This window comes from Microchirus variegatus (genome assembly GCF_963457635.1).
Source record: "Microchirus variegatus genome assembly, chromosome: 7".
Lineage (NCBI taxonomy): Eukaryota > Metazoa > Chordata > Actinopteri > Pleuronectiformes > Soleidae > Microchirus > Microchirus variegatus.
In genome coordinates this window covers 32876954-32901965 of record NC_139808.1, presented here as the reverse complement: position 1 = coordinate 32901965, position 25012 = coordinate 32876954, and the positions used below count along the sequence as shown (strand labels likewise).

At 37.9% G+C, this 25012-nt stretch overlaps 1 protein-coding gene across 6 annotated transcripts in view; it reads left to right on the top strand.

The window, feature by feature from the left end:
- Positions 1–25012, top strand: part of klc1a (kinesin light chain 1a) — a gene marked incomplete at its 3' end in the record, with an annotated part of 40471 nt that overhangs the window by 12526 nt on the left and 2933 nt on the right. Inside the window, exons 5-15 of one of the 6 annotated variants that reach the window (XM_083892108.1) lie at positions 2305–2533; positions 4622–4709; positions 6472–6573; positions 9056–9229; positions 10535–10634; positions 10844–10896; positions 11551–11618; positions 12171–12279; positions 14418–14579; positions 21767–21906; positions 24142–24208. In XM_083892108.1, the coding sequence (XP_083748234.1) occupies positions 2305–2533; positions 4622–4709; positions 6472–6573; positions 9056–9229; positions 10535–10634; positions 10844–10896; positions 11551–11618; positions 12171–12279; positions 14418–14579; positions 21767–21906; positions 24142–24208 (1292 nt within the window). Of the gene's footprint in view, positions 1–2304; positions 2534–4621; positions 4710–6471; positions 6574–9055; positions 9230–10534; positions 10635–10843; positions 10897–11550; positions 11619–12170; positions 12280–14417; positions 14580–19614; positions 20983–21766; positions 21911–24141; positions 24692–25012 lie in introns of those variants that run through there. The other 5 variants (XM_083892104.1, XM_083892103.1, XM_083892105.1 and 2 more) reach the window with 5 other exon arrangements.

Below are 25012 nucleotides of genomic sequence, written 5' to 3'. Positions count from 1 at the left end.
GTTGATGAAATGAGCGATGAGGGTGGGGTTCTTCAGAAATCTGGAGTTAAAGGAGGTCACAGCAGAGGTCAATACTGTAGAACGATTTAAAAGTTACATAAATAATGTGACGTATCACGTGAAGATGCTCGTGTCACTGTGAGCTCACTCTACAAACTGCAGACAGAGGTTAAAGGTGGAAAAAATAGGTATATTTTGTGTAAAATATGTGTAAAATATGCGTTTTATGTATAATTACAAATTTATATGTAGATTTAATTTGTAGTATGTTGTAATTTGTATTCATATGCTCTCCTTTTCTTTGCACAATTTGCTTCTGTATGTCAGGATTTTATCGAGGATATAGAGGTTATTGGTTTTTGAAAAAGACAAAATTCTGACTTTTACTTGGATTAAAAAATCTCAGAATTTAAGTAAATTCTGATGTTTAATTTAATCCAGAATTTAAGTCTGAATTCTGAGGGGAAAAAATGCTATTAATCTCAGAATTCTGATGTTTTTTTTTTCCCCTCAGAATTCTGAGATTTCTTAGATTTTAAGTGGAATTTCTCAAATTCTGAGATTAAAGTCTGAATTCTGAGGGGAAAAAATGCTGTTAATCTCAGAATTCTGGTATTTTTTTCCTCAGAATTCTGAGATTAAAGGCTTTTTTTCTTAGATTCTTAGATCTGAAGTAGATGATTGTCAAATTCTGAAATTAAAGTCAGAATTCTGAGGGGGGGAAAGGCTGTTTATCTCAGAATTCGGGGTTTTTTTTTTCCTCAGAATTCTGATATTAAAGACTTTTTTTTAAGTCGATGATTGTTAAATTCTGAGATTTAAGTTGAAATCCGCAATATAAGTCAGAATTCTGACCTTTTCTTTACTCCGAATTCTGACTTCAATCTCAGAATGTGAGAATTTCTACTTAAATCTAAGAATTCAGGCTTTTTTATTGATTTATTTCCAATTTATTTTCACATGTGGCCCTAATCCTCTCCCATGTGACGTAATATTTGCTCAAAGCTTCTGAACTAAGAATCCCATTTATTTAGGACTCTAACTAACAAATATTTGCCTCATTGATTATAGTGTCCTTTATTTTCTTAATAAATCGACAGGTTTTGTTTCAGATTAATTGTCTGAACGCGGTGTAACGTATCGATCTGATACAGAAATATTTTGAGATTCAGCCCTGCTGAAATCAAGGAGTTAGCTTTTATTTTGAAAGAGTTAATTGCCGCTTTTAAAAAGCTCTTTTACTGACATGAATCCAGTGAGTGTGAACACGAGTCACAGTCACAGATGATGCGTCTCCTGGAAAAGCCTCAGGGCTTTCGGTAAAAATGGACGTTAGCAGTGAGGAGATAATGATGATGACAGCTCTGCCTTGATTTAAATTGTCCTCGGGGCTTAAATACAGTCATTTCTCTCTCTGCGAGCTCTCATTATCCACTCTGAGTTTCCAGATGTGCTCGTAAAAACATTCACAGCCCTGTTTGTGTTAATGAATCGGGGGGAAAATGTATACTTATATATAATAAAGTGTATTAAGCTCTTGTGTCGTGGTTTTCACGTGTAGTGTCGTCTTATTTTGAAAGTACGTCGTTAAGGAACACAGTTATTTTTGATAATTGGGGATTTTATTGTAGAATAATTGATAGTAGGGCTGTTTACTGGACACAATCTTTAGTTATGAGGGTTCCTGACCTTTCACTCACATTCATTCAGACATGAGACATGTCATAGGAGACATTCCTCGTGACCCAGTCAAATATAGCGCACAAAAATAGACTCATTTATGAGTGAATTATCCCGTTTGTGTGTTTGTTTACCGCCTTTATATTTTATATCATATTTACTTATTGTACTATTCCTTCTTCCATTGCTGTGGCATTTGCTCTTATATTTTAACACTTTATTGTACAATTTGTACGTTTTATTCTAAGATTTTCCAACCTCCTTGTGTAGCCGTATATTGTCTTGAACATCTTGAGCTTTTTAAGGTTATATTTTCTATTTTCTTTTTCATATTTAAGAGTTGTAAAGTGCTGCTATAACACAATCATTTCACTTTCTATCTATCCATCCATCCCATTCAGTTATTTTATGGATTTCTCTTAAAGTGATAAAATAGAAAAAACAAAAAATTAAGCAAAGTTATGCACAGAATAGATAAAATAATTTGTCAAACAACAGGAACTCTTTCTTTCGAGGCTTCAAAATGACGTTTTTGGTGATAATCAGTCATTTTGTTGTTTTTTGGGGACAAAAATGTGATTTAAGAAAAATAATCCCACGGTTTTTCTTCTCTTGCGTCTCCAGTCCAGCCGGCTCACGGCAGCGCAGCGGCGGCGGCGGCTCAGCAGGGAGGTTACGAGATCCCGGCGCGCCTGAGGACGCTCCACAACCTGGTGATCCAGTACGCCTCGCAGGGCCGCTACGAGGTGGCCGTGCCCCTCTGCAAACAGGCGCTGGAGGACCTGGAGAAGACGTCTGGACACGACCACCCGGACGTGGCCACCATGCTCAACATCTTAGCCCTGGTTTACAGGTGAGTGACGGCTCCTATGCACTTTGAGGTCACTTCAGAAGTCAAATCTCATCGGATTTGAGTGACATTTGGTACGTGTGTGCAGGATGAGACACTCTACCAGCAGACCAGGTTTCATCTGGATCTGGTCCAGATTACGGATTTGGGGACAATTTGAATGTTCAGTCTAATTTAACAAGTATGAAAGGTGGTAACGGCTATAAATAGGGGGCGTCAAGATTCTTCAAATCTGTTATCTTTGTTATCTGGGACAAAGAAATTAATAAAAATATTCACATTTAAGAAGCTAAAACAATCAGAAATCTGGGTTTAATCGTGAAAAAAGCTCGAATAATGGAGTCATATGGAGTTATAGCTCTAACGTGGTTGCTATACGTCAAATACGACAAAATTCACGTACTTGTACTTTTTAACTGTTTTTGTTACTCATTACTTCCAAATAAAATCAGACCCTGCAACATGCGGCAACAGTGTCTTTGTTCAAGGACGCATGTAGACGAGCAGAGCTGGGAATTGAACCCACAACCTTCTAGTTGAAGGACACCAAAGTACATTTTATATCAGAAAATGACTTTTCATACTTCAGTACAGTACATTTTATAAACTTTAAGACTTTTTACTTCAGTAATATTAAAAAATAAATTTTCATGGTATTATACCAGTACTTTATACCAGACTAATTCCTAATTTTTGATCATCTACATGGTGTCATGAGAGATATCATGTCCACACTAAGGCCTCATTGTCATGTTTAAATCATTTATTAGCAATATGAATGTGACAATAACCGGTAAATGTTTAAATACAGGTTGTCGTGGTTCTGTCTACGTCCTCATAACGTAGCTTACGCGCCACGGTTTTCACGTTCGTGACAAAACTCACGATGGAACGCAAATTTTTTGCCTCAGACCAGCGGTTGCCGTGGTTACTGTTGGTTGGCAGCAGCTTTCAGGTTAGCGGGAAGAGCTAACGTCGTAGTCGCGTTGTGTTTTTCGACGTTAAACGTTAAATCCTCGCTTTAATAACCTTTGCTTTGTAGGGGTGTGCCAAAAAATCGATTCACATAAGAATCGCGATTTACTACGATTCAGAATAGATAGATAAAATGTCCCAGAATTGTGGTGGGCATGTTAATGGCGTCAAAGTTAGCTCATGATGCCTAACCGGAAAAGACGCGCGTGACGTCATGTTTACCGTAGTCTAGGCACCGTTTACCAGTTAGCTCCGTTAGCGCCGGTTAGCGCGCCTACAGTCGACCTGGAGCAGTATGTTTATTAAACGAAAATAGCTGCGCGTTTGGTGTTACTTTAGAGACTAATTTTAACAATCGGGAGTCGCGTAAACATGTACGTCTTTTTCCAGTCAGTCGTCATGGTAATGCGCCATGCGCTAACGTTGGCGCCCCTATTGTTTTCCGAGGTAGAGATCATTTTGACGGTGATCTTCTGTGTCTAGGGTTTCGAGCCTTGTTGGCGCTCTCTTGTTAGCTGTTGGCGCTCTCTTGTTTGCTTGTAAATCCTCACCATTTCACGGTCGTGACTGTTTAACTCTCGCTCTCAACTCCCTGAATGGAGTTTGTAGCTTCTTAGTGAACACGGCGACACACAGTCTAAAGGACTGTTGTCGTCGTCGTTGCTGGTAGATGAAACCAGTGAAAAGAACGTTCATCACCTCGGTGCAGCCACAGCTCCATCCAAACGCCTTCACGACCTAGAAAAAGCAGAGACGGCGCAATAATGAGCTCGTTACATTGTCACCCTCACTCACTCACGGCCTCAGAGCTTTGTCCGGTCGAGCCTTAAAGGCAAACACGGCCACAAAGATTTACTGTACAGTAACACAACAACTGGGTCGAGTGTTACATTCCCAGGCGAGGAAGAAAAGAGCGACACACAAGAATTTCCCCAGGCTCGTTGCCATGTACGCAAATCTGAGCCCGTTGAATAGTCGAAGGACGAGCGACTCGAGTGACTCTTTGACTGTGGGAACTCCTGCGACTCCGTGTCTCCTGACCTTGTCGCCGCAAAATAACGAGCCCTGAGTTTGAACATTGTTGACATAGTTTGTGTGTTTTTATCTTTGACTCAGGGATCAGAACAAGTACAAGGAGGCGGCGAACCTGCTGAACGACGCTCTGGCCATCAGGGAGAAGACTCTTGGCAGAGATCATCCAGCTGTGAGTGGCCTCTTCCTCCTCCATCACTGACTTTACGTCATTATTATTCTGGTGTTTTTTCTGTTGTTCTGGACAATTAAACAATAACAAACACACATTTTTACCCGTACTGTTCTGCACCACAGCTCTAAACAGCACAGATTTAAGGTCCATTATGTAAGAATTCATCCAACACACTGACCTCTACCTTTCCCATGAGCTTCAGGGAACTACGGTAGCCTTTGTATGCACTCTGAGGCTGGTTGGCCCTTTGGTGTTGCCGTAGAAACATGTCCGTAAACACCATTCAGGGAACTACAGTAGCCTTTGCATACCAAAAAAGCACCTTCTTCTTCTTTGTTTATGTCGTACTCGTTCACTTAAAAACCCGAGATGTACTCTGAGGCTCTGAGGTTTGTCCTTTGGTGTTGCCGTAGAAACATGTCCGTAAACACCATTGCCTTGTTCTAAGGCTGCAAAAATAATTAAAGCTCCATCTGGTGGACTCACTGTCTTAACCCCAGCAGGCTCGAGTCTCCAGTGTCCACTGGACCATCGTCACGCTGAGGTTAGCCCTCCACGTTCCTTAACTGACTTTTTACTCTTTGAATCCAGTTCAACCTCCTTTGATTGCTCTCAATCTTCCTCTATCATCACTAAATTACTAATTTAAGCGTCAACTATTTTCATCGTCGATTAATCGGTTTGAGTGTTTTTGATCGTTTCAGCTCCTTAAATGTGAATATTTATCCGGTTTCTTCGCTCCACGTAACAAAGAAATCATTCAATCTGAATCATTCCGTCACTTTTTTGGACAAAATAAGACTTTTGAGAAACTCGGATCGGCATTTTCTGGACCGAACGATGGCTCCATTAACAACAATCTACAGATTAGTTGCGGCCCGAGCTGACGGTGAATAGAAGCGCTAGTTACTTCTGTTTTTAAAACACGCTGCGACAAAAATCGATGGGTATGCTAACGGCGCTAACGGCGTCAACATTAAAGCGCGCTAACGCATGGTGCGTTTCCATGACGTCTGACCAGAAAAAGACGCACCGGAGTCCAGACACCGTTTACCAGTTAGCACCGTTAGCTGCTTTAGCATCGTTAGCGCGCCTACAGTCGAAGAGCAGCGCTACAAATAACCAGCGTACCTGTGTAGGTTTTGCGTTACTTTAGAGACTCATTTTAACAATCGGGGAGTCACGTAAACATGACGTCACGTGCGTCTTTTTCAGCTCAGTCGCCATGGAAATGCAACGTGCTTTAACGTTGACCAGCACCAGCGTGAACACGGCAGCATTGAAGCTAGCTTGAAATCAGGCTTATCCTGCCAACATGGTGCCGTAAGCAAGTCATATCTTGTATCGTAGCTCATGTATCTCCACGCCACGACAAAAAACTGTGATTTATTCTCAGATTATAGAAGAAAACTCCCCTTCCCCCATCACTCTTCTCTTTCTCCACCTCTTCATCATCTTGAACCATCACCTCCCCCCTCCCCCTCTCCTCCCTCTCACTTCCTGCCTCTCCAGGTCCACATGGTCACCAGACGTGACCTCCAGACGCCTCCTTCCTCCTGAGCACACGTGTTGGGGATCAAATTACAGCCCACCATAATCGTTTTCTTCCTGCACCTTCTTTTTTTCCCCATTGATTACTCACTCACCAGATCAATGACACTGTGGTGATGATGATGCTGCTGCAGAGAATGACTTCTAACACACGTGTGTAAATACAAAATTGTTCACAATTAAATGACATTTGTTGTGTGTCCGTCAGGTCGCTGCCACCCTCAACAACCTGGCTGTCCTTTATGGAAAGAGAGGGAAGTACAAGGAAGCTGAGCCTCTGTGTAAGAGAGCGCTGGAGATCAGAGAGAAGGTAGGTCAAAGGTCGTCACACACATACACAAAATGACCCAGCAGATGTTTCTTCATTCGAAAACCTATTTCTGCTCATTTACTTTCACTTTCAGTCAAACTCGATGGGAATATTTTCTAGTTTCTCTCATTTTTCAGCTTCTTAAATGTGAATATATTTGTGTTTCTGTCATTTTTTAGCTTCTTAACCTCTTCTTCCCTGACCCTCTTTTTGGAGTCCCTGCTCGAAAATGACATGCCCAAATTAAATAGAGTAAATCTCTGCAGTTAAAAGCTCTATGTGGATTATCTTGGTATCAAACTACAGATAACACAGCATAAATGAAGGATTTTTTTCTCTCGCCTAAAAAAATATTGCATTTTAAAGCAAATATCACCTTTAAAATATGCAGTAGGAGCTTAAAAACACATGGAGGTCATGTAACATGTGGACATGAGCTGTGCAAAGTCTGATGCTGCTGAAATGAAGCAGAGTGAAATTACAGAGGTTTTAGTAAAGAGATGTCTGGACGTTCTCACTTTTGGCTCAGCTTGGCACCATCTGTGCCATTTGAGATTTCTAAGGTACCAAATTATTAAAAGCCCATTTAATTTTATTTATATGTCACTACAGATCTAAAAAGAACTTGTTTTGAAAAAAAAAAAAAAAGAGTATAATAACTCGCTGTAAATCGATGCTTCCTGTGCAGTGCGTAATAACAACTTTGTGACTCTGCAGCGTCTTCAGTTACGCAGCGCCATAGCTCTGGCTTACCTTGGTCAATTAGGGTGATTGACAGCTCGTTTTAAACGTCTAAACCGGTAGAATCAGACCCCAAATGCGTATCAATCACTACATTAGCGAGTCAAAAGGACATAAATGCATATGACGCATTTAGGCGGACATTCGCCCTTCTCTAATCAGAACGATCTAATGTTGCTCTGTAATGATCAATCAGACCGGGATGTAGTTCTTCATTAGAAGTGGTTTTGTTCCGGTGGAAATAACTTGTTTTGATAAACAGCAAAGGTAAGACAACATTTCTGGTTGTATTTCTTGAAAGTCAGTTGTTGTTTTGCTCTTATTTTGGGGCTGGATCCGTGAATCTTGGTCGTAGAGTGATAAAAATGGTATCGCTGGAATCTGTAGATTCTCCGTTGTCCAGTCGACACGTGTTTTTTTTGTTTACATAATCACGCTGACGCTCCGGTGCCGCTTTTCAATGTGTGCGCTGTGACGCTGTTTCTGTCATTTTTCAGCTTCTTAAATGTGAATATTTTCTAGTTTCTGTCATTTTTCCGCTTCAGCTTAGTTTCTCTCATATTTCACGGCTGCTTTAAAACACCGTCACGATGCACAATTTGAACTTTATCGTATTCATTTGTCTTCCCTCGCTGTCGTTTGACGCTGACAGAGATGCTGCTCAGCAAATCCTGAAGGAGCTGAAGAGACACCTTTATATTTACCGCAAACCCTCCTCCTCCTCCTCCTCCTCCTCTTCCTCCTCCTCCTCTCACAGAGGAGACGTCGTCCTCTCCTCCGAACGCCTCTTAAACTCAGGCTTAAAGTTGAAAACGTGTCTCTGCAGCAGAGCAGAGAGTGAAAAAAGAGGCAGAGCTGCTGAATCAGAAGGACTCACACACTCTTTGCTGCAGAGGAGGTGGAATTAATTTAATTTATAATCTCCTACTGAGGATTTTCACAGTTTATAATCCCGGCTAAATCAATCAGAACACACAGATTAACACATAATAAAGACATGTAACGTGAACACGTCTCTGTCCTCGTTCTCCACGGCCAAGAACGTTCGCAGAAACATTCCTTCGTCTTAACTCATCGCAGACTTCACGGCCGTCTCCAGATCCGTCATCGTGAAAATTCCTCCCAACGGAACACAGATTATGATGTTGAGATTATTTTATTCTATTTTAATCTGAATATATGTTCAAATTAAAGCAGGATTTCTGTGTATGAAGGTAAACTAAATCTTACCCAGCAGCAGCTGGTGATCATTTGTCACCGTGGACACGATTGTTGTTCTTCTTAAATGTGAATATTTTCTAGTTTTTGTCATTTTTCAGCTTCTTAAATGTGAATATTTTCATGTTTCTGTCATTTTTCAGCTTCTTAAATGTGAATATTTTCGCATTTCTGTCATTTTTCAGCTTCTTAAATGTGAATATTTTGTGTTTCTGTCATTTTTCAGCTTCTTAAATGTGAATATTTTCATGTTTCTGTCATTTTTCAGCTTCTTAAATGTGAATATTTTCGCATTTCTGTCATTTTTCAGCTTCTTAAATGTGAATATTTTGTGTTTCTGTCATTTTTCAGCTTCTTAAATGTGAATATTTTCATGTTTCTGTCATTTTTCAGCTTCTTAAATGTGAATATTTTCATGTTTCTGTCATTTTTCAGCTTCTTAAATGTGAATATATTCTACTTTCTGTCATTTTTCAGCTGTTGTTGTTTTATTAACCCTCCGTCTTCTGTCCTCTGGTTCCAGGTCCTGGGTAAGGACCACCCAGACGTGGCCAAGCAGCTGAACAACCTGGCTCTGCTGTGTCAGAACCAGGGCAAATACGAGGAGGTGGAGTATTACTACATGAGAGCGCTGGAGATCTACCAGAGCAAACTGGGCCCTGACGACCCCAACGTGGCCAAGACCAAGAATAACCTGGTGAGGAATGAGCTTTAAACTGCTGTGTCACTCAAAGAGCAGGAAACACAGAACAGGGGGGGGGGTTCTCATAGGTCCTTGAAATCTTTAAAAGATTATTTCCCAAAAGAAACGGTAAATCAAGGACCTTGACAATCAACTAGGGAAGTGCTGAAGTGTTGAAAGTACTTGAATTTTGTGCGAGAAAGTGGTTAAGTTAATGTTTAGTTAAATGCCAATGTGCACTTCAGGGTTCCCCTGGGTCCTTGAAATCCTTGAAAGTGTGTGAATTTGAAAATAAGTAATTCCAGCCCCACCAATAAGTTTTTGAAAATAGCCTTAAATGCACCTGGGTCATTGAAAGTGCTTGAATTGTGTGCCTCCAGGTTCCCACTGGTCCTTGAAAGTTTGTGAATGTGAAAAATATATTCAAGGCCCTTGAAAGTTTTTGAAAATCCTCTTAAATAGACATGGGTCATTGGAAGTGCTTGAATTTTGTGCTTCAGGGTTCCCACAGGTCCTTGAAAGTTTGTGAATTTGGCAAAACAAAAAATCAAGGACCTTGAAAGTTTTTGAAAATCCTCTTAAATAGACATGAGTCATTGGAAGTGCTTGAATTTTGTGCCTCCAGGTTCCCACGGGTCCTTGAAAGTTTGTGAATTTTTAATTGTTTTGCTCAAGAACCCTGAACGTTTTTGAACATCACCCATGGGTCATTGAAAGTGCTTGCATTTTGTGCTTCAGGGTTCCCACGGGTCCTTGAAAGTTTGTGAATTTAAAAAGACATTTTCAAGCCCCTTGAAAGTTTTTGAAAATCCTCTTGAATAGACCTGGGCAATTGGAAGTGCTTGAATGTTGTGCTTCAGGGTAACTTCCCATGGGTCCTTTAAAATGTGTAAATTAAAAAAAAAAATCAAGTACCTTGAAAGTTTTGGAGAATGGCCTTAAATACACATGAGTCATTAAAAGTGTGTTTTCTAAATATTAGTTAAATCGCTGTACAATAATTAAATTAACATTAAAATTAAAAGGATTAATAACATCACACACACACACACACACACACACACACACACACACACACACACACACACACACACACACACACTTGTACACACACACAGATGTGCCTTTCAAAATAAAGGTGAACAAGTGTGTTATTGTAGAATGTTGTGTTTGAGTTCACGCTGGAAAACTCTGAGGTTTCATTTTTCTTTTCTCACGACTCATCATTTTCACTGTCCCGCTGACTCGGCTCTCTCCCTCTGTGTGTGTGTATATATGCGTGTGTGTGTGTGTGTGTTTGTTGTTGTCGTCGTTTTATAGGCGTCCTGTTACCTGAAGCAGGGCAAGTTCAAGCAGGCGGAGACTCTTTATAAAGAAATCCTGACCCGTGCTCACGAGAGGGAGTTCGGCTCAGTCGACGGTAACACACGCACACACGCACACACACACACACACACACACACACACACACACACACTGACATTTGCAGTCAGTATCCTGTTATTTGCAGATAGAGAGACTCAAACAAACATTCGTCTTCTCCCTGCTGTTTCCTTCCTCCTCCTCGTGTTAAAGGTCAACACAAAGGTCAATGATGTTGTGATTTAAAAGTTTTAACGTCTCTTTCAGATGAGAACAAACCAATCTGGATGCACGCAGAGGAGAGGGAGGAGCAGAGCAAGGTGAGACTGGACCAACACCAGGAAACTACGGTGGCCTGGAGGTGCAAACCATTTGTTACAAAAGCGTGAAACAATTCCTGAAACCAGTGTGAACCAGTGATGAGCACCACTTCCTTTCGACCTGCCCTTCAAAATAAGAGGCTGACTTTGTCTTTTTACCACAGTTCTTATATCAAACTTTAGTTAATTCTATAAAATACACATTTTAATGTCATCGCACACGCCTTGTCTTGGTAGTTTGTATATAGTATGTCAAATATGTCAATACTGTCAAAATAAAATATACTACTTCCTGGTCACCTGCAGCATTTGGTACATTCCCTTTCCCTAAGTTTGTTTGTTTTGGGATGTGTAAAAGTATTGTAATAATGGTTTGCACCAAGGTTATTATCGTAGTTAGAGTTATACTCTTATATTTCTTCATCTGTCCTAATAAACTTTTAAATTTGCCACCTTTTGCTGGGGTTTTTACACTAAAACTGCTACTATGACGACTCAAAAACCAATAAATATCGGCTAACCCGCTCCAAAATGAACGAAAACTAACTTGTTTTATCGAAATTAAAAGGAAAACTAATAAAAAATCAGATAATAGACTCAATAACATGAGTTATTGTGTGTTAATGATTGATTTAAAGTGTGTTTGTCTTCCAGGGGAAGCAGAAGGACGGCTCACCGTTTGGAGAATACGGCGGCTGGTACAAAGCCTGTAAAGTGGACAGGTGAACTTTGGCTTTGATTCAGAAAAACGAGCAGAAATTAAGATTATTCTGCCGTCTTTGACCCTTCAGATTAGGAGATTAATCCTGTGGTTGTTTGGTCCCTGAAATGTAGAGAAAATTATGATTTTTGTCTTTGTTTTTGTCGACAAACCAAAATGAACGTATGACGAAATGATTTTCAATTTTCAATTTGCATGCTTTTATTTTGAAATAACCCACAAACGTTCGTCGATTTTCAAAATAGTGGTCGTCCCGTGTCAGATTCACGTTGAGAACTATTCTTAACCTTAAATTTGCAGGTTTAAATACTTATTAATGATGGATTTTCATATTATTATGAATATAAATACTTTTTTCAGTTTTTAATATTTGCTTAATTTGTTTAATTTACATATTCATGTGCACATTTGCTTGTAATTAAGCATCTGTTTACTGGAAACCTCGACACAATAGTCTAATAAGTATTTATATTCCAGTATTTTCTTTAATTTTTCTGCTTTTATTGTTCTTTTATTTCTAACTGGTTGACTTCCTGCGTCTTTGCGTCTTCAGCCCCACGGTGACGACCACACTGAAGAACCTGGGCGCTCTCTACAAACGTCAGGGCAAGTTTGAGGCGGCAGAGACTCTGGAGGAAGCCGCCATGCGCTCCAGGAAACAGGTGAGGAAACCTGAGGACACTTCCTGTGAGGAGGGAAATGTTCTCTCTGTGTGTGGTGTGGGATCATCAGTGAGTGTTAAAGCTTTTCAAACTCTGCTCTCCTGTGGAGAGGATGATGCAGATGATGGAGATGCAGATGATGCGGTGAAGAAGCCTCTGCAGCTTTTTAATCCTGAATTAACTCCAGTTTAAAGTGGATTATCTCAGCGGCAGAAACTGCAATGGAACTTTACTTTGAAATGTTCTTCCTCTTGTGCAGATGTAGTTTTATCTGCTGCTGAGTCTATGAAACAAAACCAGATTTCTTCTTTATGTCATTTCACACAGCACTTATCTGTCATAATATTAGTTTTTTATGCTTTATGAGATTTAAAAACTACAATAAAAGACTAAAAATGTGCCCTCATATAATCATTTTAGGGGTTTTATGTGAATTTTTAGCCTCTTTTGTCGCAAAAGTCTCATAAGAGGAACCAGGTCTGATGATTAATTGATCATTAATCGATTTTGCAATGAATTTTCAACCATTTTCCTTTTCGATTTGATTAGTTTGAGTGTTTTCTCTCATTCTTCAGCTTCTTAAACGTGAATATTTGTGTTTTTCGTGTTTGTTTCTTTAAAAAAGCTCTGGTTTTTAAAGAAACAAAGAGAAAAAGAGAAGAAAAAGCAACTCTTCTTCTTTATGTCATTTCTCCAGTGAGTCATCACACAATTAGTTTTTTATGCTTTACAAGATTTAAAAACCACAATAAAAGACTAAAAATGTGCCCTCAAACAATCATTTTAGGGGATTTATCCTAAAAGTCTCCTAAGAGGAACCAGGTCTGATCATTAATCGATTAGGCAATTAATTTTCCTTCTCGATTCGATCAGTTTGAGAGTTTTCTCTGATTCTTCAGCTTCTTGCATGTGAATATTTTCCGTTTTTTAGAGATAATCGTCAATTTCCAGGTTTAGGAAACAAGTGCTCAACTCAGTTCTGAGAATAATGGTCTTATATGGCACCATTGCAGACAAAAGAAAACCTCAAATGAGTGGAAATGCAATAAAAACAGTAAAACTGTCCAAAATAAACATGGATAAAGAGATTAAAAAGAGACTAAATAAAACACTAAATACCTGTTTAAACACGTGAGTCTTTAATGTGTTTCATTAAAAATGAATTGACCGTTTTTAAACGCGTTAATAATCATGTGTTTATCGTGTCAGGAGTCTAAAAACACAGCGTCCGGTCTCTTGAATCATTTATTGATCGTAGTCGGTCAGAGGAAACAGAGCCAGCCACACATACACACACACACACACACACACACACAGCTGTAACATAATCCAGATTAAGATGTAATGACAACACAGACTGCTGCTGAATGACAAAGAGTTTGTTTTGGAAATAGAGAAGAAAAAAGTCAAATCAGCATCATTTTGGACCAAATAATCTCATAATAATATTAGTATTTATATAATCCAAGCTTTACTCGTACAGTTCTGTTCCAAAATAAGTTAAAAAGCGCTTTATAAGTTTATAAAAACAACTATAAAATAATAAAAAAGTCCCTTCAAAGGGTTGATGCCAAAGAACTGAAATCAGTTTACAGGAAAACAATTCTTTTGTGTAGCTTTTTTGTCGTAATCTGTAATTCTGCTGAGTCGTGTTCTGCTGCTACTGTCACGTCTATGACTTTAATATTAAAGGTGCATTATGTAATAAATCATAAAATCCTCCTAATATGTCACAGAGACTCAGGAATAATGTTCATATAACAAACTGAACTCACCAACAACAACAGTACAGACAAAAATATTAGCATAAAAAAAATATATATTTTGCAGACTCCAAATCACGTTTATGTTTTGAAATCATGTTTTGGCGTCATGTGGCGCCACCTACCGCCGTCTACAGTCTTGCAGTCAGTAGAGTCTCAGCTGCCGAGCAACCACGGGTTGCCAGTTGCGTCAGAAAACGAAACCTAAAAAACCTTGGTGTTTTGAATTTGAATGTAGTAACCGTTTTTGGCCACATTCTTACATATTGCGCCTTTAAATGTTATTGTATTTGTGTGTGTGTGTGTGTGTGTGTGTGTGTGTGTGTGTGTGTGTGTGTGTGTGTGTGTGTGTGTGTGTGTGTGTGTGTGTATCAGGGCCTGGACAGCACTCATAAGCAGCGCGTGGCCGAGGTCCTGAGCGAGCCCGAGAGCCGCGAGAAGCAGCGCAGCCGCGAGAGCCTCACCTCGGACACGGTCAAGTACGAGAGCGGGCCGGACGGCGGCGAGGAAGTGAGTATGAGCGTCGAGTGGAACGGGGTAAGTGCAGTACACGGCCCAACACACACACACACACACACACACACACACACGCGTACGACAGCCTGTTTGTTTCTGAGCAGAAGCCACGTGACGAAAACGACTTTACCTTAAACAGTAAAACTCTCCCACACCAAACCCCATAGAGAAAATCGTCGATTTTACATCAATGGCTCACAGGAGTTTCTGATCCACTCCTCTTTGCATTATTAAGCTGTAATAAGTTATAATGTGATATTTTGGTGTTTCAAATCCTTGATTCAGATTAACTCCATGACCAAACTAGAGTGGTGATAGTCGACGATTACTAATGCTCCGCGCTGAGTCCATGCGCCCACATTTTTATGCCAATTTTAAAGCAAATTTGCATAGGCAATGAAGGCCACTTTGGACATGTGGTGTGCAGCGGTGACCTTGGAAAGTAGGTCAAGGTCACCCATCTTCAAACTTGTTCAAGATACTTGTAAGAGGCATCCACAGTGACAGTTTGGCAGCAATACAATCAATATTTGTCAAGTTATCGCGTTGACAAGGTTGAAAAGTGCCGGTTTTTGGCTATTTTTCAAGTTTCAAGTGCAGCTGTGACCTTGGAAAGTAGGTCAAGGTCACCCATCTTCGAACTTGTCCAAGATACTTGTAAGAGGCATGGACGGTGCCAGTTTGACATCAATATGTCGAATATTTGTCAAGTTATCATGTTGACAAGCTCGTAAAAGCGCTGTTTACACATTTCTCACATTTCCCCGCAAAAAAAAACGCGTAAAAATTCACAAAAAAAATTCAAAAAAAGGTTTTTGGACAAAACGAAAAAAACGCCTGGAGATATTCACCCACTTAACAATCCTGCAAAATGTGAAGGACGTACGCGCACAGGAAGGTATTCATTTTAGTCCGGACGGACGGATCGGTGCGAACGACGCGGAGCATAAAAATGTGCCAAACAAAGCAGCAGTGGAGCAGAAGCTCCTGTGTCTGTGAGATAAACACTGTGATTTTCTCTATGGGGTTTGCTGTGGGAGAGCGAAACCTGAGTTTTCTGCTGTCTGAAGGTGAGATTAAGAAGATTTAATCCTATAATAGAAATAGAAATGTTCTTTAAACCTTTAAAGGTCTCTGTTTTCGTTCAAGATTCCAGTCCAATTTGACTCTTGTTCCGGTTTCATCGTTGGCTTCTGTTGAGAAATAAAACAATTAGCTTGTAAATGAATGCGTTATTCAATTATATTTATTATTATATAATAACCAAAGGGCCATTTCCTTGTGTGCTGCTCATGATGCTGATCCACTGTCGCAGTTTTGCTCTTCCACTCGTTCTCGCTTTTACTCGACTCTGATCCAGGACTGGGCAAATTACCCTTGTTATTATATCTACATGGCATATATGTGACACTTTTCCCTGGTTTTAAAGCCCGTCATTGAAATGTATGAGTGAAATAGACTAAATATTACATATATTTATTTAAAAAATGCATTCAATCTACAATTTTTTGCATTTTAAAGCTAATTATTTGTGTTAAAGCAGAATTTGACCATATTTATCGTCCATTTTACACATAAATAACCTTCATTTAAAGCAGGTATGATTTGATACTGTATTTTAAGATCATGTAATTTACATAAACAGTAGATTATATCTTTATTTACAGTGTATTGTCAGAGCTTTATATCCTCATATATCAGGATATAGGTTAAAAATACAGAAATATTGGATCTATATGGTGATATAAAACAACTCTTCTTATGATTGACCTGTAACTTTGTTTCCCACCTAAAACTGAACTTTAATAAAACTTCATTTTATTTTTAACATAATAGCCAAAATAAATGTATTTATGTCGTTAATTAAATATATGAAAATGCAAGTATAAACGTGGGTAATGTAATGTAATATATAATAATCTTTTACCCAGTGTCTGATTAACACGACACGCAGTTGGAGATAATCTGCTGCTGCTGTGTTAGCATTAGCATTAGCATAAACATGTCAAAGTAAAAACGCTTCAGTCGTAGTGTAGAGAACTCTTTATTTTCCTTCCTTCACTCGCCATGTAACTCCCTCTGCTGCTGCTAAAGCTAAAGTAAAGGCTAAAGCTAAATTTGCTGCGTTAGTGTTAGCATAAATGTGTCAAAGTAAAACGCTTCAGTCGTAGCGTAGAGAACTCTTTATTTTCCATCCTTCCCTCGCCATGCAACTCCCTCTGCTGCTGCTAAAGTTAAAGCTAAAGCTGATGCTGCTAAAGCTAAAGTTTGGGCTAAAGCTGCTGCTGCTGTGTTAGCTTTAGCATAAATGTGTCAAAGTAAAACGCTTCAGTCGTAGTGTAGAGAACTCTTTATTTTCCATCCTTCCCTCGCCATGTAACTCCCTTTGATGCTGCTAAAGCTAAAGCTGCTACTGCTAAAGCTAAAGCTGCTAAAGCTAAAGCTGCCTCTGCAGAGCCTGGTTTTCTACGTCATCTCAGTGTTTTCAGTGTTTTCCTTCTCAGCCTCTCTGACTCACTCACTCAGCATCTCTGTCCTGCCTCTGCTCACATAGCAACAGTCGCTAACAGCTCACTGAACGACCAATCAGAAGCCTCCTCCTCCTCCTCTTCCTGTAACTGTAACCATAGCTTTGGGAGGTTTGGTGTGACACACACACACACACACACACACAGTTGATCTCTGGACCTGTCTTATCTTAGCTGGTTAGCGCGTGTTAATAATAGTGTTTTTTTTTATTAACAAGAGGTTATATTTCAAAATAAAGTTAAGAAATTAACTCCACTCAGAATAAAAGGTCAAATACAATTTTTTTTTGCAGTGAATAAATTTCACGATATTGCGATATAGTCGCACAACAGTGGGCACTTGGCGCCATCTAGTGGACATAAACCTCAATTTGTTTTTTTTTTAATGCAAATCCGAATTTTAATATAGTTTATTTGTGAACGTTCGTTAATATCGCGATATTTCATTGCAACGATTTTTTACCCTAAACATATTTATTAATTATTATTATTATTATATAAGTCTCAGACGCAAGTTTTTCTCCAGCATTTTGAAACTGTGCAAAAGCTCCACCCGGTGGCCAACACTGGGGATTACATACAAATCAAATTTCAAAATAAAGTTGAGAATTTGACTCCAGGGTTGGGAAATCACCAGAGACACCGCGATACGATATTATCGCGATATTTTAGTCGCGATACGAAATTGCGATATACTGAGTATTTACTTAGAATCAAGTTTTTAAGAGGTTATTTTTCACAATAAAGTTGAGAAATTGACTCCACTCAGAATAAAAGGTCAAATATTATTTTTTGAGTGAATAAATGTCACGATATTGTGACATACTGTGAGCACTTGGCGCCATCTAGTGGACGTAAACGTCAATTCATGGTTTTTTACGCGAATCCATAACAACTTTAATGTAGTTTATTTGTCAACGTCCGTTAATATCGTGATATTTCACTGTAACGACTCCGTAGAAAAATGTGTCCTTGTTACAAGCCTTTCAAAATAAAAGACATTTTGATAGTTCACAGGTTCAGGGATCAGTCAGCGTCACTGACTTCCTCTGACTCCACATGGGCTCTGTACTGTACTCTCTACTCTTCATGTACTACTGTGTGTACTCTTCATGTACTCTGTGTACTTCTACTACCTCTGTGTGATGAGATATGAACTCTTCCCCTCGCTCTTCCTCTCTCTGATCTTCTTCTTCTTCTTCATCATCGTAAGCAGCCAGAGAAAAAAGTAAATTAGAAGCCAAAAAAAAACTTGAATAAATGTAGTAAAATGCGTCTTAATTTGAGATTCATGGAGGAAAAATACTGTGAAATAACCTTTAACTAAAGTGTAAGTACTTTATACACACTCATGTATCACATAACAGTGATTCATTATTGTTATTTAAGTGCTAAAAATGACTTTAATGAAGTCATTTCACAACAAATTAAAAAAACCTCAAAGCAAATAAGTACGAGATTGAAGTAAATGTCAATAAAAGACAAAAAAATATTATAAATATCTTATTATTTGACTTTTCTATCACATAATCAGCAAAAGAGTAGATTAATGACTATTTTCTTTGATTCTTTGTAGTTAAAAAAACATAAATATAATATAATATGATATAAACAATAATGAATGAGTGATTCAGTATAGATATAGTAGAATCTAGATGTGGCTGCTGTGGTGAGTCTCCTCCTCTCTGCTCTCCTTCTCTTATTTCTATGTTGTTGTTTAATAACCTTTAACGTGTCTTTATTTAAAGTTTAAACATATTCATGAATAATAATTAAGACTCAAGTTTTTCTCCAGCATCTTTAAACTGTGCAAAAGCTCCACCTGGTGGCCAACACTGGGGATTACATACAAATTCACACACGCATATCATAGCAGACGATGTGTTTCAGTTTCTCTATTTTATACTTTTACAACTTTTTAACATTTCAAAATAAAGCTGAGAAATTAACTCCACTCAAATAAATTTCACAATAAAAGAAATAAATGTATACCAACCTGAAAATATTAGCGGTGGGAATCGTCAGAGAAGCCACGATACGTTTTTATCACGATATTTAAGTATTTCAAAAAAAATTTTTTTTATGTTTATCAGTTAAAGAATTATATGCTAAAAAAAAAATTTGTGATATTTCACTGCAATGATTTTTGTGACCTTTTTACAAGCTTTTCAAAATAAAAGACACTTCAAAGACAAATGATGTAAAAACTCATTATAATACGTTTACACTGAGTATTTAATCTGATGTTCTTCCAGATTATGAATTTAACACTAAAACATACCCTTTTTAAGTCATTAATCTGGATTAATCTTCCGTAAATTACTCATAACTTTATATGTGCTGGAGAAATGCTGCGTCTGAGCTGTGTAATCTGACATAATAATCTCTGTCTCTGTCATTTCTGCCTCTTTAATCTGCTCTGTATTAATCCGTGTTGTCTTTTCTTCTTCTTCTTCTTCACTGTTAATCCCTCCCTCTGTCTTTCTTCTTCTTCTTCTTCTCTTGCTGCTCTGGTGCTGTTTTAACAGACTTAATCCAGATGCCTTGTCTCGGTTCTAATCTCAAACTAAAGTCTTCTTCTGCATGAACGGACGCTTTGGCCTCGTCGTCGCTCCTCAACTCTTCAGCTCCTCCTGTTTCTCAGCTCATGTGTTTGTGTCGAAGGTTTTTTCTGCACTTTTAATGTGAAACGACAGCTTTTCACACAATAATCTCACACGATTTTTAATCCTAGTCACGTATTTTCCAGGCTCAGAGGAAAATTCACACACGGGAACCAAAATTAATCGTAAATTGACCAAAAATAAATCTTTAAAGGTTAAATAGAGGAAAAAAATCTGAATAAAATGCCACTAAATGTAAAGATTAACACCAGATTAAATGTATTTGGATTTTAGTGACATTAAGATTAAAATAAATCTGGGGGACGAGTAAATTGCTTCTGTAAATAATAATAATCTTAAATGACAGTATTTAATTGGATATATATCATAACATTCAGCCTGTGAACACTTATTTATGTTTGTGTGATTAAAATCCAACTTTCTGATCGGATTAAAAAGAGATTAAAATCTGAATCATTGTTTATCTTCATAAAAACATCATGTCCATCAAATGTATTCATATAGTGACTCAGCACGCTGTAAATAAATAAGTAAATAAACAACGCTGACGTCTGCATGATGGACCGTGGCTCTGTAGATTAGATAGATTAGGGTTTGTTCACCCTCATGTGTTCATTTAGCTCCTCTGCTGTAGATGTAATACCAGGCTCTGAGGGTGGGGGGCGCTGTTGCACAACACAACTCTTCTTCTTCTTCTTCGCTCCTAATCCTCTCTGAGTGTTTGTGTCTTTGTTTGTCTTTGTCTTTCTGAACTTCAAATAAAAACTCACTCGCTCACCTCGACCTGAGCCTGTCGCTTCTTTGTGTGTGTGTGTGTGTGTGTGTGTGTGCGTGCGTTTGTGCGTGTGTGTGCGTGTGCAGCAGCAGCATTATTGATTATTGATCAGCTTCTGTTCATTAACTGGCTGCAGCTGAAACTAACTCACCAAAAATATTAATTATTAATTCATTTTATTAATTAATGTTTATCTTGTTAATTCTTACATCTGAAAATTTTAACCAAATTTTATCTAATCATTCTCCCATCATTTAAAACTCATTTAATTTAATCAAGTCTTGTATATTATTGATCAAATACTGTAAAAAAAATTACAAAATCTTGTCAAATTTGTCAATTATTATTATTGCGTTTTTGTAAAATCCTAAATTTGAATTCTAATGTTAAATCATAACTTATCAAATCTTAACAAATGTTATCTCATCAAACCTTATCCTGTCATACAAAACTCAACACTTTATATCTTATATTAAATTCTATATGATCAAATCACACCAAAATGTATCCAATTTGTGATTTTTGCTAATTGTATCAAATCATATCTGATGAAATCTTATCTTTTTTTTTGTATAAAATGTCAAATCTTGTCACATTTGTCACTAATTGTTTATCTAATTGTGTCGAGTTACGTCAAAATCCTATTGAATTTGATCAGATTATATTTGACCTAATCTGTTAAATTTCATAAACATTTATTTTATCCAATGGTATCAGATCGTGTCATGTTTTGTCAAAAGTTCACAAAATCCAAGTCATTTTTTTATAAATCTTTTTTTAAATTATATAAATATTGATATTTTTATGTATAAATATGTCGTACATTCAATAACTTCCTGTAAATGCCTTTAAAATGTGTTGATAATGAAATAAAACCGTCAGATTTTATGCAGAGTTGACGGCCCCTGTGCGTGTGGGTGTGTAACCCCGTGCAGAACCCCTGTGCGTGTGGCCATGTAACCCTGTGCAGAGCCCCTGTGCGTGTGGCCGTGTCACCCCGTGCAGAGCCCCTGGGCTGTTAAACACTTTGTAAAAGTTCACAAAATCCAAGTCATTTTTTTATTAATTATTTTTTTTATTATATAAATATTTATATTTTTTATGTATAAATATGTCGTACATTCAATAACTTCCGCTATAATCCTTTTAATTGTGTTGATATTGATATAAAACCGTCAGATTTTATGCAGAGTTGACGGCCCCTGTGCGTGTGGGTGTGTAACCCCGCGCAGAGCCCCTGTGCGCGTGGCCGTGTAACCCTGTGGCGTCTCCTCCCCTCAGGACGGCTCCGGCGCTCTAAAGCGAAGCGGCTCCTTCAGTAAACTGCGAGCGTCGATCCGTCGCAGCAGCGAGAAACTGGTGAGGAAGCTGAAAGGAGGCGGAGCTTCGTCGTCACGTGACAGCGAGCCCAAAAACCCCGGGTAACTATCTCACCCTCAGATAAAAGCCTCACCCTCTCACTGTGACTGACTTTAACTGTGGTGAAGGGCGAGGACCAGACTCTACTTTTATTTTGTTGTTGTTTTTTGGGCCTTTTGTTGTTGTTTTTATTTCACTTTGCATGAGCTGAGCTGTCTTTACTCACATCGTCATCGCAAAAAAACGGACAAATTCAGGCTATTTACAGGGAAAAAGAGTAAAATCCTCTGGTAACTTTGTCAAATGGTGGGAATTTGTCGTAATATTTGACAAAAATAACTTTATTGACACAATTTAAAATACGACTTGTATTGAAACAAGTTCTATCTGAAAAGTTAACTTTGCTCACTTTAGTTTTAATAATTCATGATTAAAAGTACATTTTTTAACACAATACGAACACAGGAAGAGAACTTCTTTCCCTGTACGACATTTTTTCAAAATAAAAGTCTTTATATGAAAAATGAAACCCTCCCAAAAAGACTCTAAAAGCTCATATATACATATATGTGTATATATACTGTATATGTGTATATAAAATTGTGAAATCGATATTGTAAATATTTTCTTTTTTTTAAATGAGTTTATTTATTTTAAAAAAAAAGTAAACAATGTAAAAAAAAAAATAAAAAAAAATTGCAAGAATGAAGCAAACATGAAGAATCTAATGTTGCATAAAAACAACAAAAACAGTTGCAGAATGTGTTTGTAAGGATAATTTTTTTTTTTAAATATATAAAAAAAATCTCAAAAATCAACAAAAAAAACAATCTGTCAGATTTGGATTAAAAAACCTCAGATTTCTCCTCACGTTCTGATTCTCTGTCGTTTAAAATAAAACCAAAGTGATTTTTCCTCCAGACGATGATGATGATGATGATGATAATGAAGAAAAGACACAAATACTAATGTCTTGTTATGTTTTTATTTGGACTATTTATTTCAACCTGTTTGAAGAATAGTTCACTTTTACTCTGCTTTGGTATTTTTGACTTATTTTGGACTTTTATTTTGAAAACAAACTTGCATGGCTGTTTTATTTTATTTTGTTGATGTGTTGAAGGTTTATTTATTTATGAATAAATAAGTTTTTATTTGAATGTCTCCTCGCATGCTTCGTGTGTGTGGTTTCCTCTGTCCTCTTCTTCTCTGTGGCTCGGTGTGTGTGGGGGGGGTGGTGGGGGCGGAGCTATGGATGTGATGACCTCACTCTGATGACATCATCATCCGACTCTATGAGTCTACGACATCTTTAAGAACGTGTTTCACGTCTTTATTTCACTGTTACACAGACTTTTCCTGGTGTAAACTGAAGTTTGTAAACCACTCACTCTCCCACACCAAAGCCCATAGAGAAAACCAGTGATATTAACATCACAGCACACAGGAGTTCACAGGAGTTGTTGATCCACTGCTGCCTCCATCACTAACTTCAAACGTCTTATTTTTTAAAATTCGGCTTTTAAAAATCTTCGTTCAGATTAACCGCAGTGACACAAAGTGACCACACGAGGCAGCAGTAGACCAGCAGCTCCTGTGTCCCTGTGAGCTAAAATCACTGGTTTTCTCTATGGGCTTTGGTGTGACCAACAGTAAGAATCAATTGTGGCCTCATGGAAATGTACTGAATGAAATGATTAACCTGATTAATTTAAAACATGGCAACCCAAAGATTTAACGTTAAAGATGTGGTGATAAAGTGTGACCTTTTAACCTTGTAAACATTTGTCAACAGGATAAGGTCCAACATTTTGTTGTGAAGCTAATGTTTGTGTGTGTAACAAACACATTATTAACACACACACACTCACTCACTGAACTAAAATCCTCACACGATATCTCACTCACTCTCCCACACCAAAGCCCATAGAGAAAACCGGTGATTTTAACATCACAGCACACAGGAGTTCACAGGAGTTGTTGATCCACTGCTGCCTCCATCACTGACTTCAAACGTCTTATTTTAATGAATTTGGCTTTTGAAATATTTAATTTAGACTTAACGCAGTGACACAAAGTGACCACACGAGGCAGCAGTAGACCAGCAGCTCCGGTATCCATCGTGAGCTAAAATCACTGGTTTTCTCTTAGGGTTTGGTGTGAGGAGAGAAACTTCATTAACATGGTGAGCTTCTGTTTTTGTTGTTGTTGTGATTAACACTCACACACACATTGAACTTTAACTCCTCCCACCTGACTCTCCCCCCCCCCCCTCGCATGTCACTGACCCGGTGCAGCATGAAGCGAGCGAGCTCACTGGGCGTTCTTAACGTGGCGGACAAGGCTGTGAGCGACCATTATCAAGTAAGAACCTGAGACGCCAGAACACAAGAGTTTGATTTTAAACGTAAAAAAGATCGTTGTTACTGGAAAAGAACACAGTCTTAACTTAGTTTTAATGTTGTTGTTGAGCTTTATTTACATTTAACAGTTGGTTAAACATTGGTCATCAAATAAAAGTGAGATTTTTTCATCAAAATATACCAAAAAGTTAGTTTTGACAACAATTAATGACCTAAAATTGTCAATTATCTAATTAAATGACTTATTTAGAGAAAAACACATAACTGCAGCATATAATTATACACATGTATTTATGATATTTCAGTATTTCCTGACAATTATAACAATAATAAATTAATAGCAGATTAATTGACGACCATAATAAGCATTTTATAGCTGTGTTAATGTTACTTTATGTCAGACATGACATTTAACACATATTTATTTTTAAAAAATACATGCATTTTTTTATTTAATTTATTTTCCATTTATAGGTTGGACAAAAAAAATCATCCATGGTCAAATTTTAATATATATATATATGTATGTATACATATATATATGTATATATATGAAAGCTTTTCAGATACTTCTCAATCTCTGCTTTTAACTTCTCTTAATTTGTCGTAGATTATTTCACTAATAAGAGTAAAATCATCATGTGCTAACGTGCTAACATCACACCATCGTTGTTTTTGCAAATCAACATTTTATGTTTACGTTATGTTTTTGTTGTGCGTGTCACAGCTTAAAGAACGTTATAAGAAGAAAAACGGTTAGCGTTGATGACGTCATGCTTGTATCCGTGGTAACCAAGTCGAATAA